This window comes from Cheilinus undulatus, linkage group 24, assembly GCF_018320785.1.
Source record: "Cheilinus undulatus linkage group 24, ASM1832078v1, whole genome shotgun sequence".
NCBI lineage: Eukaryota > Metazoa > Chordata > Actinopteri > Labriformes > Labridae > Cheilinus > Cheilinus undulatus.
Window position 1 is genome coordinate 17,151,528 of NC_054888.1, and position 17,716 is coordinate 17,169,243.

The 17,716-nt window shown below is 39.8% G+C and overlaps 1 protein-coding gene across 2 annotated transcripts in view; it reads right to left on the reverse strand.

Moving 5' to 3' along the window:
- Positions 1–352: 352 nt before the first annotated feature.
- LOC121505957 (collagen alpha-2(V) chain-like) overlaps positions 353–17,716 on the reverse strand; it is a 41,347-nt gene continuing 23,983 nt past the window's right edge. For both annotated transcript variants that reach the window (XM_041781403.1, XM_041781402.1), the window contains exons 14-55: positions 17,525–17,578; positions 17,019–17,072; positions 16,782–16,826; positions 16,638–16,691; positions 16,513–16,557; positions 15,747–15,800; positions 14,483–14,581; positions 13,911–13,955; positions 13,726–13,824; positions 13,594–13,647; positions 13,394–13,501; positions 13,180–13,233; positions 12,979–13,077; positions 12,816–12,869; positions 12,616–12,714; positions 12,481–12,534; positions 12,320–12,373; positions 12,174–12,227; positions 11,906–11,959; positions 11,776–11,820; positions 10,926–11,024; positions 10,671–10,778; positions 10,303–10,356; positions 9,939–9,992; positions 9,267–9,320; positions 9,121–9,174; positions 8,925–9,032; positions 7,507–7,560; positions 7,368–7,421; positions 7,106–7,267; positions 6,910–7,017; positions 6,714–6,821; positions 5,344–5,397; positions 5,149–5,256; positions 4,991–5,044; positions 4,774–4,881; positions 4,518–4,571; positions 4,311–4,418; positions 3,808–4,168; positions 1,642–1,829; positions 1,154–1,396; positions 353–1,069 (exon numbers count right to left, since the gene is read on the reverse strand). In XM_041781403.1, coding sequence (XP_041637337.1) covers positions 923–1,069; positions 1,154–1,396; positions 1,642–1,829; positions 3,808–4,168; positions 4,311–4,418; positions 4,518–4,571; positions 4,774–4,881; positions 4,991–5,044; positions 5,149–5,256; positions 5,344–5,397; positions 6,714–6,821; positions 6,910–7,017; positions 7,106–7,267; positions 7,368–7,421; positions 7,507–7,560; positions 8,925–9,032; positions 9,121–9,174; positions 9,267–9,320; positions 9,939–9,992; positions 10,303–10,356; positions 10,671–10,778; positions 10,926–11,024; positions 11,776–11,820; positions 11,906–11,959; positions 12,174–12,227; positions 12,320–12,373; positions 12,481–12,534; positions 12,616–12,714; positions 12,816–12,869; positions 12,979–13,077; positions 13,180–13,233; positions 13,394–13,501; positions 13,594–13,647; positions 13,726–13,824; positions 13,911–13,955; positions 14,483–14,581; positions 15,747–15,800; positions 16,513–16,557; positions 16,638–16,691; positions 16,782–16,826; positions 17,019–17,072; positions 17,525–17,578 — 3,720 coding nt within the window. In that variant the 3' untranslated portion in view covers positions 353–922. The remainder of the gene's footprint in view (positions 1,070–1,153; positions 1,397–1,641; positions 1,830–3,807; positions 4,169–4,310; positions 4,419–4,517; positions 4,572–4,773; positions 4,882–4,990; positions 5,045–5,148; positions 5,257–5,343; positions 5,398–6,713; positions 6,822–6,909; positions 7,018–7,105; positions 7,268–7,367; positions 7,422–7,506; positions 7,561–8,924; positions 9,033–9,120; positions 9,175–9,266; positions 9,321–9,938; positions 9,993–10,302; positions 10,357–10,670; positions 10,779–10,925; positions 11,025–11,775; positions 11,821–11,905; positions 11,960–12,173; positions 12,228–12,319; positions 12,374–12,480; positions 12,535–12,615; positions 12,715–12,815; positions 12,870–12,978; positions 13,078–13,179; positions 13,234–13,393; positions 13,502–13,593; positions 13,648–13,725; positions 13,825–13,910; positions 13,956–14,482; positions 14,582–15,746; positions 15,801–16,512; positions 16,558–16,637; positions 16,692–16,781; positions 16,827–17,018; positions 17,073–17,524; positions 17,579–17,716) is intronic.

The following is a 17,716-nucleotide window of genomic DNA, read 5'->3' on the forward strand; positions in this document are numbered from 1 at the left end:
AAAGAAGTTGTTATATTTCAAGAAATAAAAGCAAAAAAAGCATGAACTTAACTCATAAATAAGTAAGAGTAGGATTCTTCTTCAAAGCCCACCTAATTAAACAACAGCTGAAGTATCTGATGTATGAACATATGTCTCCCTCTAGTGGAGGGCTGCTGTTGTTGCAGGCTCCTCATTTAAACTCATTTCAAAAGCAAATTTTGCTTTTCATGCAGGGAAAACGAGTATTTATTCAACTTTTCTCACTTTACTTTTGTGGGAAAGGCACAGTCATTCCAAAGAAAGACATTTATTCCACATCCATAGTCAACAATAAACAAATATTTTGCAATTTACAGTCATAAGTTGCATTTACAGTTGTAGTTGTAAAAAGGAGATACAAAGGTTTTCTGTAGAAAGAGTAAATGAGTCCTTGCACAGAACTTAATAATTTAGGTTCAAGCATGATTTTTATCTTTTATTCATTAAAATTAAGAACTACAGTAATTGCTAAAGGAGCTCTCGCCCCGTATTTGCACCTCTGTACATGAATTTACTGGAAAAAAGTACAAATGTAAAGCTTTAAATCACCGTTATTCTTAGTTTTTTATGCAATCTGCTAAAGTTCACAATATAAACACTATCACACTTCTCCAGTTTACAATCCATCCAAACCTCTCTTAGCACCTTTAGGCGTCTCTTTTCCACCAAAATGCATTCCCCTGTGGTCGATTAAGACATGAAGTGTTTGAATAAATTAAATATCTACTAGTCCCATGCTTCTCTGGTACTATTTTAGCAGATTTTTGGGAATGCAGCCAGTCTACTAACCTTCATTGACGCGTACGCTCACCCAAAGAGGAGTCCTTGTGGTTTTATTTCGTAATGATGTTACTCCTCCAGAAAGAGCTACTTCTGTCCTTCTTATGTTTTGGTTTGTGTTTTATGAGAAGCAAACCGGGCCGATGTCTAGGCCGAACTCCTGATCGGCTTTTCCGATGTCCATTGGCGCCAAATCCACGAAGGGCAGCCTGGCTGCTGTGTGACTCCTGTACTCGAACACTGTCTTTTCCCACTGTCCATTTGATAACTAAGGGAAAAGAAAGCCAGATTAATCAGGGATATTGTCTTCAAACCATTTGAAGCTAGATTCTGAGTCTTAGTAAGAACTTACTGAGCAGCTGTCCTCGATGACGGTGTATCTGAGGCGGTTGTTGCCCTGAGCTCTCAGCTCCTGGCCGTTGAAGCCTTTGAGGACCATAGCTTTCTTCAGGCTGTTGCTCTTCTCTGATTTGTAGGCGACGCTGTTCCTGCAGTGGTAAGTGATGTTCTGGTGTGACTCTTTGGACAACAGATGCAGCAGCTTTATCTGGACCGCAACCGCATTCGGCTGCTCGCCACTGTTACCATACTGGAGCTGAAATGACAGAAATTATACAAGATAAATAGGATAGAAGATTTCAGCATGCCTTCTCTTGAGTTTTTTTTTCTCTTTAGGATTATTGTTGGGCTCTGAGCCTTTACGTAGGCAGGAAAGAGGACATCAGGGAATGACATGCAGGAAAGGAGCCACAGGTTAGACTCACATTGAGGACTACAGCCTCTGTGCATGGGTGTGACCTAACCACCTCTAGGCCATCTGTGCCCCATTTCTTGACTTACTTTAGTTCCACTGATGTCGGCTCCAAACCAGACGGGTTCGTTGGCAGTAGGAGTGGATTTGGTCCACCAGGCTTTGCGGGGGATGTTGGCTGGATTTGCAGAGATGCAGGTTTCTCCAGTAGCCATGTTACAGAAGACTTTGATGGCGTCTTTTGTGCTTCCTTGATTTGGATCAATCCAGTACTCGCCTGTATGAAAGTCATATCATTAAGTTAGTTAATTTCAGCTTAATTCTGAGTCAAAACACACTTACAAGATGCAAGTATGGGTAACTTTATTTCTAAAAGTAACTAATTACATTACAACATTGCTGCCTGAAAATATAATGTGCTACGTTACTGTTTAAGATACTAAGAAAAGTCACAGTACCATGAAAAAAGTACCTCTGCATTACATAAAATTGAAAGCATGTTAAAATTAGCTGTTAGTGACATGGGCGTAGCAAAGGGTGGAAAAAAGGTACTGATTACCCGGGCCCACAATAGGGAAGGGCCCTTGAGAAGCCTGCAAAGAAAAGTGCATTTGTATTTATTTTTTCTTAGTTATTAGTGTCATTATTGAAACAAAAACGACAAAATGAATCGGCCCACTGACTGAAATTGTCCAAATGATGTAGTCCAGCACTGTGAAATAATGTAATAAATTTTAATTCAACCATAGTAAAAATATTGCTAATAAATGGTGAAATTATGGTTCAAAAATACATTAAAATGCATAGATAAGGGGGGCCCTGTGTAATATTCTTTCTGAGGGCCCAAAATCCCTAGCTACACCCCTGGCTGGTGACCTTCTGTCTGTCCACATTTGAATGTTTTGATTTACTGTTATTTACAGCCTATAATCTATCTATTCAGCAAAATAACAAGAAAAAAGACTGATCTTAACAGCTTTTCATGTGCTCACTACCTGATGGTGAATTGTGCTGAAGAGTACAGTACCAGGCAGCTGTTTCCATGAAAACAACCCAACACAGGCTCTTAAACTTACGTTTCATCATGTTGCTCCTTTCCTTTTCTCCTCAAAATTCAACAAAACAGAGATATTTCCACAAAGAAAATGCTGTCTTCTCTGTCATCTCTGTTGTTAAAATAGTGAGCTGCTCATGCAAACTGATACAAACGTTGGCTTATCTTCCGCTAGCATGCAGCTACCTGCTCAGAAGGCGGAAAGAAACAGAACATGCAGATGCTTTAGGTGTTTTCTTTTGTTGAGGTAAAAGGCAAAGGAAAAGACTGCAAATTTTTTCAACAGTAACGGTTTACTGTCATGAAAAGAAGGTCTGAATGACGGATTAGGTGAATTGCATGGTGTTAATCAGTGTAATCAGTCATGTCCTTAACACTGCAAGACAACGCTATTAAGGAAAAAATAAACTTATTAAAAAAAAACAGAAGGATTAGAAAATGATATGACATAAGAAGCCTACTTCATATATTTTAAGCTGGAAAAACTCAATAGCAATTTTTTGGGGGACCTTTTGCCTTTTATTTTGATTGGACAGCTAAAGAGAGACAGGACGGATGGGGAGAGAAAGCGGGGAAGACATGCACCAAGCAGCAGTAGGAACCGGATTCAAACTTACAACCAGTGCGTTAAGGACTGCACCGTCTGTATCTGGCTTTCTGCTCTACTACCTGAGCTGAAGCATCGATTTAAATCAAACAGCAGCTCCAAACTTTTGTCTTAAGGGTTTAAATCTTCACATTTCAACTGTGCAACCAAAGACCTTTAAATCCTTGTTAAGTGCACTTTAACAGCAGATTTTTTTACATTAAGAAAGACATTTTTTCTACACCTGATTTGTCCCTCAGCTTCTGCAAGAACAGCATGAAGCTCCTGAGCTCATGCATAATTCTGCCTTCACACTGCATGTTTTTTTTCTGATGTATTTCAGTAACAATTCAACAGTCTTATCACTTAATAGATTCTTCTTAGGCTGGCTATACACGAGATGATTTTAAGCCTGATTGTTGGGCATGCTCAGTCTTCTCAGTCAGGCTTTCACACATACTCTAATATTGAACACACACGAGGAAAACCAGCTGACAATGGGAATCGTTCTCCATATTATTTTTTCTTCTGGAGTCAAGCTTGATTGCAATGTTGTTGGTGTATATGTTACTTGGAATAAGCAGAAAAGAGTAGAAGAAGAAAAATGAGCCCTACCGCTTGTCTTCTGAGGGTAGCACTGCTTGATGTCCTGGCACGTCTTCGCCGGGTTCATCTTGCTGCCGTCGGGACTGCGCATGTTCTGCAGGTGTCCGCTGAGGCTCTTCAGAGTGGCGTGGACCCCGGTGTCTGCTCGCAGCATGGCCTGGTTTTTATTGGGCAGAGCTTCATCTTTGTTGATCTCTGGAAGAACAGGGGGAGGATCGGCGCCCACGTCATCCTCGATGAACTCCACAGCCTCGGGGACACCGCCATTTCCTTCGTAATCATACAAGGGGACGTAGAGGTCTTCCACTGCTGCGGTGGGAGGTCCAGGGGGGCCAGGAGGGCCAGGTGGTCCAGGCTCACCTTGTGGACCCTAATAACGACATAATCATGATTAAAAAAATACCATTTTGACATGGTGGAGGAAGCACCTAAAATCTGTGGGCTTGTCTGAAACTAAGACCAAGATATCTGAATGCGTACGGTCTAAACAAAAAAAAGTAACCATGGAGCACCTGTTCTCCTAGATCGCCAAGAGAGCCTCTGGATCCAGGAGCGCCCTGAGGTCCAGGCTGACCGATGTTTCCTTCCTTTCCAGGTGGACCCACCACTCCAGGAGGACCCTGTTTCGGAAACCAGCGACAGATTTGCAACATTTAGTAATGCTAAGCTGCAAATTCTCAACTCCATTTGAATTTCAAAATGTTCTTTTAAACACCTACCCTTGGTCCAGCTGGTCCAACAATACCTTTAGATCCTGGCTCTCCGGTTTGGCCCTTAAGAAGACGATAATGGTGTTTATTTGTTGTTTACCTCCAGCATTAATGTGCTGAAGTATGAGTTGTTCTGATATTTTAGAACAGTCGGTCCAAAAGCTAAAAGATTCTACCTCTCCTGTAACATTTCAACATATGCTATTATCTAAAGTGCCAGACATGAAGGTATTTAAGTTGTTCAAATCCTAAACATTTTGCTCACAGTTGTTCCTGGCAGACCGCTGAGTCCAGTGAACCCTCTGTGTCCTTTCTGTCCTCGCTCTCCTTGATCTCCAGCTGATCCTTTCTCTCCCTGAGGTCCTTGAGGGCCCTGAAAACGCAAAACACTCCAATATTAAAGATGTTTTACACTGGAAAAATCACAAGTCTATTGCAGTGGTCAGTTTTTAAATATGTGAATATTAAAATATCATACTTACCGGTTTTCCCCGAATGCCGTTTGGTCCTGGGGGTCCAGCTGGACCTCTGCCACCCTTAATTCAAAACAAGGAAAGACATACGACGTCCTCTTTAGAGTCCCATCATGATAGACAGATGACAGCTAATCTTAGGTGTATTTATGTTTGATCAAACTCACATTTTCACCCATCTGCCCTGGACCCCCCGTCAGTCCTACAGGCCCCTCAGGTCCAGGAGATCCTTGAACTCCTGGCAGACCTTCTGGACCAGAATTACCTTTCTCTCCCTGGAAACAAAAGCACACATTTGGTTTGAATGGCACATCCAGTGACTTTATGGCAAAAACAAAAACGCTCCATGATTTTGATTTTACCCTTTGTCCTACGAGACCGTCCTTTCCAGGAGAACCCTCTGCTCCAGCAATACCCTGAGAAAACACAGAAAATGTCATGAGGACATTTACATGGGAGACTTACATAAGTTAGAGAAAATAAACTGTTACTTAAAGAGTGGCATCATCTGCAAAGAAACTACTGCACTGGTTTGTTACAGGACATGTAAGTTTGTTTTTTGTTTTTTTTTGTGATTTTTCTGTCTAAATTTTGCTTTTATCCCAAAGTTACATCCAAATTTCCACAGTTGTTCCATAGTTCAACTTAACCTGGAAGAAGTGCCACAAATGTTGGGATCAGCCATGTGGACAACAAACTCAGGCCTAGCAAACATAGCAGAGGACTGTTTTTCTAGTTAAACTTTCAGACAGTGGGCCATAAACTGAGGGACTCATAATCCCAGGATCCTTTGCAGTATCTATAGAGAAGACACACTCTCATCTCTGAGAGGAGACTCTGCAGGGGGTCCAAGGTAATAAAAAGTCTTGTGACCTTCCCTCAAGAGCCAGCCCATCACCAGTCAACCAGTTGACCAACTGCCTTCCACTGCTGCTCTGTTTCTCCAGCTTTACCGTAAGTTTTTGTACAGTCAGCAATCAGCTGGTCAAGTACAAAGTTTTGTTTCCTTCTTTTGATGTCACTCGGCAGAAAGCCCACCAGTATCCAAAGAAGGCCATGCAACTGTTCTCCTGCCTCAGAAGGACGATACAAACCCTGCTCTCATCCTAAAGCTGACACCACAATACTTTTAACTTACTGGAACCGTGGAGGAAAATATAATGGACTGACATCTGCTCACTTCTGGATCTAGCTGGACATCAGACTCCTTCACAGACCGTGATCCTGAGTAAGAGGCTTTGATCTGAGAAGAACTGGCTGTAGGAAGCATTTCATGTGCATTTTTTGTCTTACTGTCTCTTCTCATGTGTTGCTGATTTACTTTAATGTGTCCATATTGTTTCCTTGGTTCTAGATAGCCATTGTAAGAATGCCAGCCATTTTCTCTTCTTTCTCCATCTTTCTTTCTCACATACATACACATTTCTCCTTGCTGTGCTTTGTAAATAGTTTGTTTGTTGTAGTTTTATAATAGTCATTTGATTGGCTGTCACTGATTCTGATTAATGCTGCTTTGTTAAATCCATTCTACTATAGAAGTAAAGAGAAGTTGTCCGTGATTATCGTATATATACAATGTCATAATCTGCTAATTGAGGAGGTCAATCTATCTTCTATCAATCAGTCCTATTTACTCAGTGGTTTGTGTGTTTTCAGCAGTTTTTAGTAAATGTAGGCATTATTGTCACTTTGACTCTAAAGTTACATAAAGTCAGAGATGGACATGGCAAACCTCAGGTCCTGGATCTCCTCTTGGTCCTGTGGCTCCTGGTAAACCAACTCCACCAGGTGGTCCTTTCACACCCTGAGTTCCAGGACCTCCATTCTTTCCTGGTGGGCCCTGTGAATTTAAAAAGACAGTTTAATACAACTTACAAGTCATGTATAAATGATTCAAGAGTAGTACGACTTTCAGAAGGGATACATACAGCAGGACCCGGCAGTCCCACCATGCCTCTCTCTCCTCTGGATCCAGGGGTACCAACAACACCTCGTTGTCCAGTGGTGCCGGCAGGTCCTGGAGGCCCGTCAGGACCCTAAAAGATGAACACAAACCAAATAAGGGGGTTATTTGTACACAGTTCCTGGAGAATCAACAACAGTATGATAGTGAACTCCTCATACCGGGGGACCGTCCTCTCCAGAGTCTCCCTTCTCTCCAGGGGTGCCAGGTGGCCCTCGAGCTCCTCTCTCTCCCTGACGACCCACAGCTCCCGGCTCTCCAAGAATTCCAGGAGGACCGGGCTTTCCTGTCTCACCAATAGGCCCGTCAGCTCCAACAGCACCCTGAAATACACGATAATACGCTTGTCAGACAAACGATTCTTACTTCAAAAAAGAGAAAATAAAGAAAGAAGAACCGTGAATGCTTCCATTATTTACTCACAAGGGCACCAATTGGTCCAATTCCTCCAGGTAATCCAGGGAAACCAGGAGCACCCTGTGACAAAAATACATACAAATTTATGTTGAAAAGGAAGAAATTGACTTTAGTAAGTTGTCCGTCCTAAAGGCTTTGAACTCACCGACTGTCCCTGTGTTCCTCTGCCACCTTTAAGCCCAGTCACACCAACAGGTCCCTGAATAAAAACAAAAACATTAGTGTTCATTACATCAGTGGGAACTTTATGACTGAAAGATAATCACTTGCACCTTTTTGAAATGATTGTCAAGAATAATGGTTGTGCAGTGGCTGTTTTGTTCACTTGTTTTCAGATAGACTGTGTTGATTCTATGCCTTGAGACTTTTTAATGAGAGCACAAAGATTTAAATCAAGTAAAACAGCTTGAAATTACAACTTTGTATAGACTGGGTTTGACCCACCGCTGCAAAGTAACTTGGAAGAAAAGCCGTTAATCCTCTGAGCCCAAAGCTCTTTTTTAACCATTTTGTCTCACCTGGACTTATTGTCCTAAAAGCTTGTAAAACATGAATGCTGTGGTGCAGAGTCAAGCTTTAAACATCCTTTTTCAGGACAATCTGGGCTTTACAAATATGTGTGCTGCAGTAGCGTCACTTGAATTTGAAAAAATTATCAGACTACAAAAACAAAAGAAAACTAAAAGTCCTTGTGCTTCTTTGTGTTAGCTTTACCAGCCATTGTTCAAAGCTGCTCCTGTCTTCAGAGACACAGAGGGCCACACCCCAAGCTCTCAGTCTCTTTTCTCTCTATTATGAGCTACTCAGGCTGTCTTCTTCAGGATACATGTGCACTGTTTGACAAAGTACAACACAATGACAGAACAGCCTGCCTTTGGTTGCCTTAGCCCTGCCACAATGCATTCAGGGATACAAAACAGACAATATGGTGGACGGCATTAGCTGCTAGTAGCAGAAAGATTAAGAAAATGGATAAAAAGAAGTTCAATATCAGAGTTACTGGTGTGGAATTAATCTTTAAAGACCAGAAAGTCATACAAGTTCCAGGCTCACAAGAGAAGTCCTGCAAGAGCTACGAAGGCATGGATAGCATCATTAGAACGGCACAACACAGAGCTTCCAGGTTAAAAAAGTTATTCAACTTTTTATAACTCATGCCTCTTCTTGTTGTACACAACGTCAGTCTCAGGAGGTTAAAGTGTCATTTCTATCCATCTTTTAACACCCAAATGAACAATCAATCAAATCTAAAAGTTAGCCACTCTAAATAAGGTCTTGGATGTCTAGATTTGAGCTAATTTCAACACTGAAATCATGTCTGGGTTATGCATCATTACCAAATGTTTACGTTTTCCTGATATAGGACCAAACATTTCTTAAGTTCAATAAACAAGATGCTAAAACAGTGATTATTTTAGATCACACTGTGAGGGGAACATGATTATTTTTATTCTCAAACTGCTAAAGGCTTCATTTATTTAAGTCAGAAGCTTATAAGTGGTATAATATTGGATTGACCTACTATTAAAGTAACTAATCCTTTAATATTTTGTTTTTGCGTACCTGCTCTCCTGGTTTCCCAGCCATCCCCTGTGGTCCAGGTGATCCTCCCTCTCCCTTCAGACCTGGCTCACCGGTCTCACCTTTGACTCCAGGCTGACCATCAACACCCTAGGAGAGAAACAACCAGTTAAACTGTTTGAATAAAGACCCTTTTAAGAATTTTATTTAAAAGTATTAGTTTGATATTTGAACTTACAGCAGGTCCTTGGAAGCCAGCAGCACCAGTTGGACCAGGCTCACCAGTAGATCCCTGTCAATGCCATCAAATACAAACTTAAGAAATGATATACCCTCAAAGAAAATTAAAAAAAAATTCTAATATTAATAAACAGCTGTACTGACTGGTGTTCCTCTTGTGCCTCGGCGTCCTGTAGGTCCCGGTGGGCCGGCTTCACCCTGAAAAAAACATTTAAATTCAAAGTTCTTTAAGTTTCAAGAGGATACAGTCTTATTTCCAAGTAAAATGTATTTCAGTTAATCCAAGCAGATTTACACATTTCAAGTAAAAAAAGACCAGTTAAATGACAACTCTAAATATCCACTTATATGCCATTATTAAATGACTGTACCTTTAAATTACAAAACTCTTTTAAATGATATTTTTATTGAGAACAGACAAAAATCCACTGAGAAACCACAAAGATAAGCATTAAGTTTCAGCCAAAAACCAAATTTCAAGAAAAACGAGGCACTTTGGTGTATTATTTTATTTTTATTTTTACTGATTCTATTCAGTTTCATCCTTATAGTTTTAACCTTGAATACTTGATCTGCCTTTCTATGGGATGGCAGTTTGTAAATAAATGATGAACTCTATTGAATTTAATTTTAAAAAAGCTTCTGGTCTTTGATTTCTCTATGATTTCTTAAAAAAGACTTTGCAGTTTTTTTCTTTATTCTGTATCTGTGAGACAATTTAAGTCAAAATATGTCAATTTGGTGATTTTATTTTTTAGTTTTTGTAATTTTGTCGTAAAAATCAGGCTCCTTATCCCAACAAAAACTTGTGCTCACCTTCTCTCCATTGGGTCCACCAGGACCAACTGGTCCAACAGATCCAGGAAGACCCTTTAATGAAATAAAAACATATATGTTAGAGTATCATAACAACAAAAAGGTATGGTAGGTACTTTTTAAAAAAATCTAATTATCAATGGCACATTTTGCCACCAACATCTTGCTTGTCAGCTAGAAATTGCTCAATTTGCTGTCCTCAAAGATGAGCCAGAGCAAAGTCACATACACACAAATGTGACAAAACATCCCAATACAAATAAAACAACCAGAACAGTCATAAAATTGAACCACAATCAAAGACAGAAAACTACGATCTCACAAAAGTACATCAGGTAGTTAGAGAGCACTCTAGACCACTCACCCGAGCACCGTCAGCTCCAGCTTTTCCCTCAAGTCCTTTGTCTCCAACTGCACCCTGTTAGAGGAAAAAGTGGCATCAATAAGAGACATTTTGAAATAAGTCTATTAGCCTTCAGCCCCTCGATGTTTAAACCAGAATCGAACAGTAAACCCCTCTTCCTCCTCCTCCTCCTCTGTTTGACTTTGATGAAGACAGTCTCAAAACATTAGTTCTTTGCATATTATTAAATAAAAAAAGGGACTTGTGCATCAGTTTCTTCTTTGACTCCTCTAGTAAAGGAGATATTTAGCTTTTCTGTTGTTAAGATAAAAACTCAATTATGAGTATCCCCCTCTTTGCAGATGCTGTGATTATTTCCATTAACTTACAGCGTCTCCTTTCGGTCCTGACGGTCCTGGTATTCCTCTCTCTCCTGGCATTCCCTGAAGTCCTGGACCTCCTGGCTCTCCAACACCACCGGCTGGACCAGCGCTACCCTAAAATATGAAGTACACAGTGAGGCCCTGAAGATGACATACTCACTGAAGAGTTTTTATCTGACAATAAAAACTGACTCAGGAGGAAAGTAGGAAAGTACATCAAGACCCTTCCAATGACATCATAGGGCTCTTAAGGTAAAATACCTTTGGTCCATCTGGTCCTGGTCCACCTGGACTACCTTTGGGTCCCTGCAGTCCATTGGGTCCAACTTCTCCTCTCTCTCCTGGAGGACCTCGCTCTCCCTGCAAAACAGTACACAGAGTTTGGAAGTAACCTATTCACATTTTGCCTCTATTTGGAGAGGACAGGACAGCGGATCATGTCGGTGATCAGCAAAAGACAATGCAGTAAAGGTGCCCCCTCAGAAGATGAGCTTCCTTACATGAAACGCAACCAAATTGCTAGGTCACCAGCAACTAGGATGTACGTTATTATCGGCCTGATATCAATGGCAGATATCAAAATTTCTGCTGATATTTACATCCAATATTTTAGCTGTGAGTATTAGCATAATTCTTTTATATTTTGACCATATATACTAATAAATAAGTGGAGTATTAGGCTGAACCAACAGACCTACACCATTTGAGGTCTTTTTCTTTATTCATGGTCATTCTTTAAACTATAAAGTGTTTTTTAAGGACTAATGTTTGTTTCCTAGTTAAACCTTAAATTGTGTTCAAAGGACTGAATTTTTAGGTATGTAAAACATTTTTAGATATCAGAATCGGCTAAAATAAATCTGTAAATATCCGCATACTGGACAGCGGCAAAGATCCAATATTGTGCCTCCCTATCAGTGACCTTTTCCTAGAATTTTAAGGACGAGTGGGAACCCTTTATTGCACAAAACAAAAAAAATATACTAACTTTTGACTAAAAGATGGCTAAGTAACCAGCAACAGATGACTAAAACTACAACACAGCTGAAAGCACAGAGCTGCAGCATTGATTTGGGCTGAAAACGGTCATTAGTTCTATGAATTGACTCACCCTTGGACCAGTTGCTCCAGCAGCGCCAGCCTCTCCAGCAACACCCTGAGAGAAAAAAGATATGAAGCTCTTACTGAGATATTAAAAAAAAACTGAAACAAAAATATTGTTTAAAAAAAACAGTTCTTACCTCATCACCTGGTTTTCCTGACTCTCCAGGTGGACCTGGCTGTCCAGGTAAACCCTAAAAAACACCAATACAATTTTAATTTTAGTTTCTAAATCGTAACTGTATAATGAAATGTATTTGATCTATTTGGTGCCATGTTTTTAGTTTAAAACTGACTGAAATCTAAATTAACTGGCACTTTTACATAATGTAAAAACTTGTGGCCACTTAGACAATCAGTAATAATATCTATCTCTGTATTTTTGAGATGTTATGGGATGCAGGAAACCTGGAAACCGCTGATTCCCTGTGGTCCCTGCTCGCCTCTTTTTCCAGCAGTTCCCTGGAGAAAAACAAACATCATATGACAGGATTTAAATCTAATTTATCCAAACCATTGATGATGAAATTATCCAGATAATTGTAGCTACTTACAGCTGGACCAGTTGGACCAGCAGGACCAGTTTCTCCATCTTTTCCATTCACACCCTGAGAAAAAACAAAGACACATCCTCTATCAGTTTGTATTTAACATGATCATATAATGTTAATGGTTGACGTAATACGATTATCTCATAGGTGGTGAAATAACTTGCCCTTTGGCCTGGAGGTCCGGCACTGCCAGCCTCTCCGATCTTTCCAGCATCTCCCTAAAAATCAACAACCACAAAAGTCATTGTTACCAAGTTTGAGTCATATATTTGGGTATAAAGATAGTAAAATATACTGACAGTGAATCCTTTTGGTCCTGGCAGGCCCATGTGTCCAACTGCACCTCTGTTTCCAGTTGAGCCAGCCGGTCCTGGTTTACCATCGTCTCCAGCTGAGCCCTGAAAGATCACAAGTTTTCATAAGTGCCGTCTTCAAAACCCACTGTACTCAAAGTTTGATGTTAGATTTATTGAGTTGTGTCGGTGAAGAGTTTCCATACCATTGGTCCTTGTTTTCCTTCAGCTCCCTGAGCACCAATGAGTCCTGTCAGACCCTGGGGAATAAAACATACAGCTCTATTGGATAGCTGCCTGTTATCACCGTTTCTAAACTTTACGAGTATAATACAGGTAATAAAAGACTCGACTGGATATGCAACTTACCCGAGCTCCTGTCAAACCTGGCTCTCCATTGCGCCCAGGATCTCCAGGTAAACCTTTGGCGCCAGGTGCTCCTTGAAATCCTCTTTCGCCTTGAGCTCCCTGTGAATGAAAACACAGACAGAAACATCCACAGAAAAATCAACTTCAATTTCAAAAACACAATAAAGAGCCATTTAAAAAAATATTGTATGATCTCCTCACCTTCTGGCCTGGTAAACCATCTGCACCTGGGAATCCTCGGTTTCCTGGAGCTCCCTACAAAAGGTAAAGGTTATTTCTTCCACAATTCTAAAATCTGGCTCTCTTTAGACGAGGGTTTTGGATTGTAAGTAAATTTAAACAAGCTCTAACACAACTCTCCCAGCTAAAATAACTGTAAATTTGCTTTATCAATACAAAATAAAAGCTGACTCACAGTCTCTCCAGGAGGTCCTTGAGGTCCAACATCTCCAGCATCACCTCGGGGTCCACGCTTGCCATCTTCTCCCATTGGACCAAGTGGACCAGGAATACCATGATCCCCCTAGCATGACCCAGAATTAAATAATTAATCCCCCCTAAATGCATGAACAATGGCAAAGTACCATCAAAATTCAGGTTGTTTATTCAGCGTACTCTCTCTCCTTTGGCTCCAGGTTCTCCTTTGAATCCAGGAACGCCAACATCTCCCTGAAAAAAAAAAAAGATGAAATATTAAGGCTAGAAGTGAGCTGCATTATAAGATGTTGGTGATTTGAGGGCTCATACCAGTTGTCCCTTTGGTCCAGGTGTTCCTGTAGTCCCCTGAGGGCCGGGAGCGCCAGCAGGGCCCAACAACCCTGCTGGACCCTGGACGCCTACGAGACCCTAAAAGGGGAAAGGTAAAGTTTAACATACCAAAATACTGTCTAAAACTTAAGACTTGCTAAAACTGGGTTTGTAGTTGAACTTACAGCTTGGCCCCGGGCCCCTGGAGCTCCATCAGTTCCTCCTGCACCCTGAAAAGATAAAGTAATCAATCTGAAGAGCAAATCGTTTCTCATTCTCAAAAAGTTCTGCATTCAAACATTTTGTTAACCGCTGTGCTCAGAGATCTACAAATCAACTGAAACAATCTAGTATACATGCCAGGCTGGAATTAACTGGTGACTTTGTAATGAAACAGCCTAAATGTGCAGTCTTCTATAGAGGGGCAAACATACAAAAATGGCTAACCTACAAACATTTACGTGGACTTGCGGTAGAGATCCTCAACTACAAAGCAAGTTAAGTTGCCAACTCCTGTCTGATTACTAGAGCTGTACTGCACATGCGCATGATTTCTGTATTTTCAGAGGGACTGCGTATCAGCAACTAAAACTGAGACATTTTTCAAGCCAATTTAGCACCCTAGAACCCATTTTCAAAACTTTGCATTTTCAGGCACCCAAACAGTTGTTGTGCAAACCAAGAGCCAAAGCACAACCAAAGTTTATCACTTCAGGCTGAAATCATCCTGTAAATGTGGCCTTGACAGTTAACACACCTGCAGTCCCATTTTTCCAGCTGGTCCAGCGTGACCTGCATCTCCTCTGGGTCCCTGAGGTCCAGGAGTTCCTCTGACTCCCGTAGCTCCTGCTTCACCCTACAAGTAAAAATTAAAGGACATTGACCTGTTATTTTCAAGCTTTCAAAGCTTCTGATTCGGCTTAATACAAACCAACAGCAAAGGCCATCATCTTATTTACATTGAATTGGAAGGATCTGATTGGCTGTCTAATTTTCAACTGGAAAAATTCAAGGACATTTATCTCCGGAGATGAATTTGCTGTGTGTAAATGCATTTCATTTACTGATGCTGTTTATAAGACAAAATACAAAATACCAATGCACCAATGAGTGCAAAAGCTAGATAAACAGTAGTCACAACAGTCTATTAGGGTCACTCAAGGAAAAACAATAATAAAGAGGAGCTGTTTATTTTCAAGAAAAAAATACTTTTTAAAGTAATTGTTGGGTTTAAAATGTCATTCATTTACCAGGAAATAATAGATTTTTTCACTTATAAAGTCAGAACTGTAAATGAACCAAAACTTAGAATTTTTGAGATCATAATGTTGGAAAGTAAAAAAATTCAACCACTGTTTTTGACTTTGCACTATTATAAATTTACAATTTTAAAAACTTGAAATATTTGTGCTTCTTATGTCAAAATTTAAGACTTTTAAAACTGGATATTTCTAGTGTTTTTTATAAAGTTCAGACAAAAATAAATATATGACTTTAACATCTCAAGAATTCATTTTTGCCCCAAAATTCTGACTTCTTGGCTCATAAATTGCTGGATTCGTTCTTTTTTCATTGTTAGGTAGATCCTAATACTGTGTCATATATTTTGTTTCTACTCATGAATTTTTAAAAAATATATACATCTAATTTCAACAATGTCAGAGGAGAAAGGGTCCCCCCTGAGGATGCCCTGACCCAAGGTTGGGAACCACTGTTCTACAGCTAGTTAGAGAGAAAGTGAGATATACAGAAAACCTCAGATTTAATGGTTGAAATGTATTTACTTGTATGTAAGAATATCTGAAACTTAATAAGTGCTACAACTTTAATAAATGAGAGTTAAAATACAGGGCTACAATCCTGAAAATGAGAGGGTACAGGTATAAAACCTTCATTATTGTTCTTGTACAGTCAAAGTGTAAGAGTAAGGGAATTTAGCTTGTGAAGATTTCAAAAGAAAATAAGTGACACAAATAAGCCTTTAACATTTTCATCGCTAATGAAATGGCTCACAGTCTCACCTTCATTCCTGGAGCACCGGGGAAACCTGGCACTCCTAGGATACCCATTGGACCCTGTAACAAAAGATCATTTTTCAAAAATGTTTACTTTTAGGCCTAAGATGTCCAAACCAGGTTCACTTTCTGATTCAGAAAAGAATAAAGCATCTCAATGGCACTGCTCTAGGATTCAGTGTTTATTTCCTCAATAAGAAAACGACCAAAAATCTTCATTAACAGCCTTTCACTATGATGATGAGGCAGAAACAAGCTACAGCTTGATCTCTAACTGAAACAAAATTCATCTGAAATAAGTGTTTTTCTTTGTTAGTGATAGAAGACCAAAATGTTTGCAGTCGTCTGTCAAAAACACTAAAAAATGCATGATACTTCTCTATCTGTCAAAACACAAGCAGAGGTGAGGTAAAAGAGCAGAAGCCTGTGAGCACATGCATGGGTAAAGAAGCCTGATAGAGAGCAGAGGTAGAGGATCATTTGAATCAATTTAAACCAACAACCTCTGTCTTTGACTGTCTTTGGACGAAGAAAATTCAACTATGCCTGCTGCTTCGAGTGGTATGCAAACTATATCATGATATTAGCTGCTGCTGGGTGACAGTCATCCTCTTGTTTGGAGAAGAAATATGCTTGTTTTCCCAGATATATTAAACATATATACCAAACTGGTCTAATTTTTCACCAAAAAATAGTAAAGTAATGATGTTATCATAAAGACTTGGATCATTAAGGAGTTACATGAGCCTTTCATACGTATGTTAGTCCTTACCAGAGGACCTGGTTTGCCAACATGACCAGATGCTCCACGTTTTCCCTGTAAGAAGGAAAGAGATATATTTCAACCCTACAGTTTTGATTTTTTCCCTAAACAAATGAAGCTGTTTTCTTTCTTACCAAGGGGCCGGTTGGTCCGATTCTGCCTCTCTCTCCTTGCATGCCAGCTGGTCCCTAACAACAAAAAATCAAGCATTTCATTGAAGACATTTTGTTGTGTTTGTGTGAAATATTCTATATTCTGTCTTTTAAATGTTTCCCTACCAGTGGACCTGGAGCACCCATCCCACCAGGAGTGCCAGAAGTACCCTTAAAGAAGACAAATAGAGTCAGTGAAGGAGAAAATTATCATGGCATACACTTGAATAAACTGTAAAAAGTCCAAAAAGTTGATGTAATGTAGTTTTTTGCAGCAAAAGAAGATGCTGCCCAAATTATTCTACATTGTCACTTGTTTTATTACAGAAACTTTTCATTAAGGTTCGTCAACTTCAACAATACCTTCAACCCAGCTGCTCCAGACTCTCCTCTTGGCCCAGGAAGTCCAGCATGTCCCTGTTCGAGAAATTCACAAACAGCTCCTGGTTTTTGTTTTCCAAAAATAAGGGGTAACCCCCAAATAATCAAATACACAATTATTTGTTTTAAAGACCCACAAACAACTGCTAATCTCATAGTTTGGCACAAATCTAACCTGAAGTTGGGTTTAAAATTGTCTATTGTTCGGCTACCATAAACCTGGGTAAAAAAGTTTGGATCATAGAAGAAATTGGATTCCCAAGCATAGAAGACAAATTGTTTAATTATGTGGTTTATCTCTTGTGTTGCAAATAAGAACATGCATCAATGAGGAAAAGAAAATCTGTTTATTAGTGTACGTAGGAAAAAATTCTGACCAATCAGATATGACAATTTACTCCAAAACATTTTTAAAAAGTCAACACTAACAGCTGAAATAGAAATATTTGGTAAGAGAGCATGCACTGGTATCTTCAAGGATGCCTTACCTTGTGACCTTTCATTCCTGGATGACCTGGAAGTCCAGGAAATCCTCGTGCACCCTATAAAAAAAAAAAAAACACATTTATTTAATTGTTATCTTTTCTCAATTCACCTCTTTTTTTCCAGAGGAAGTTCATTCTATAACATCAGCAAAGGGCCACTAGATGTCACTAACAACACTTCTATCTGAATTTATT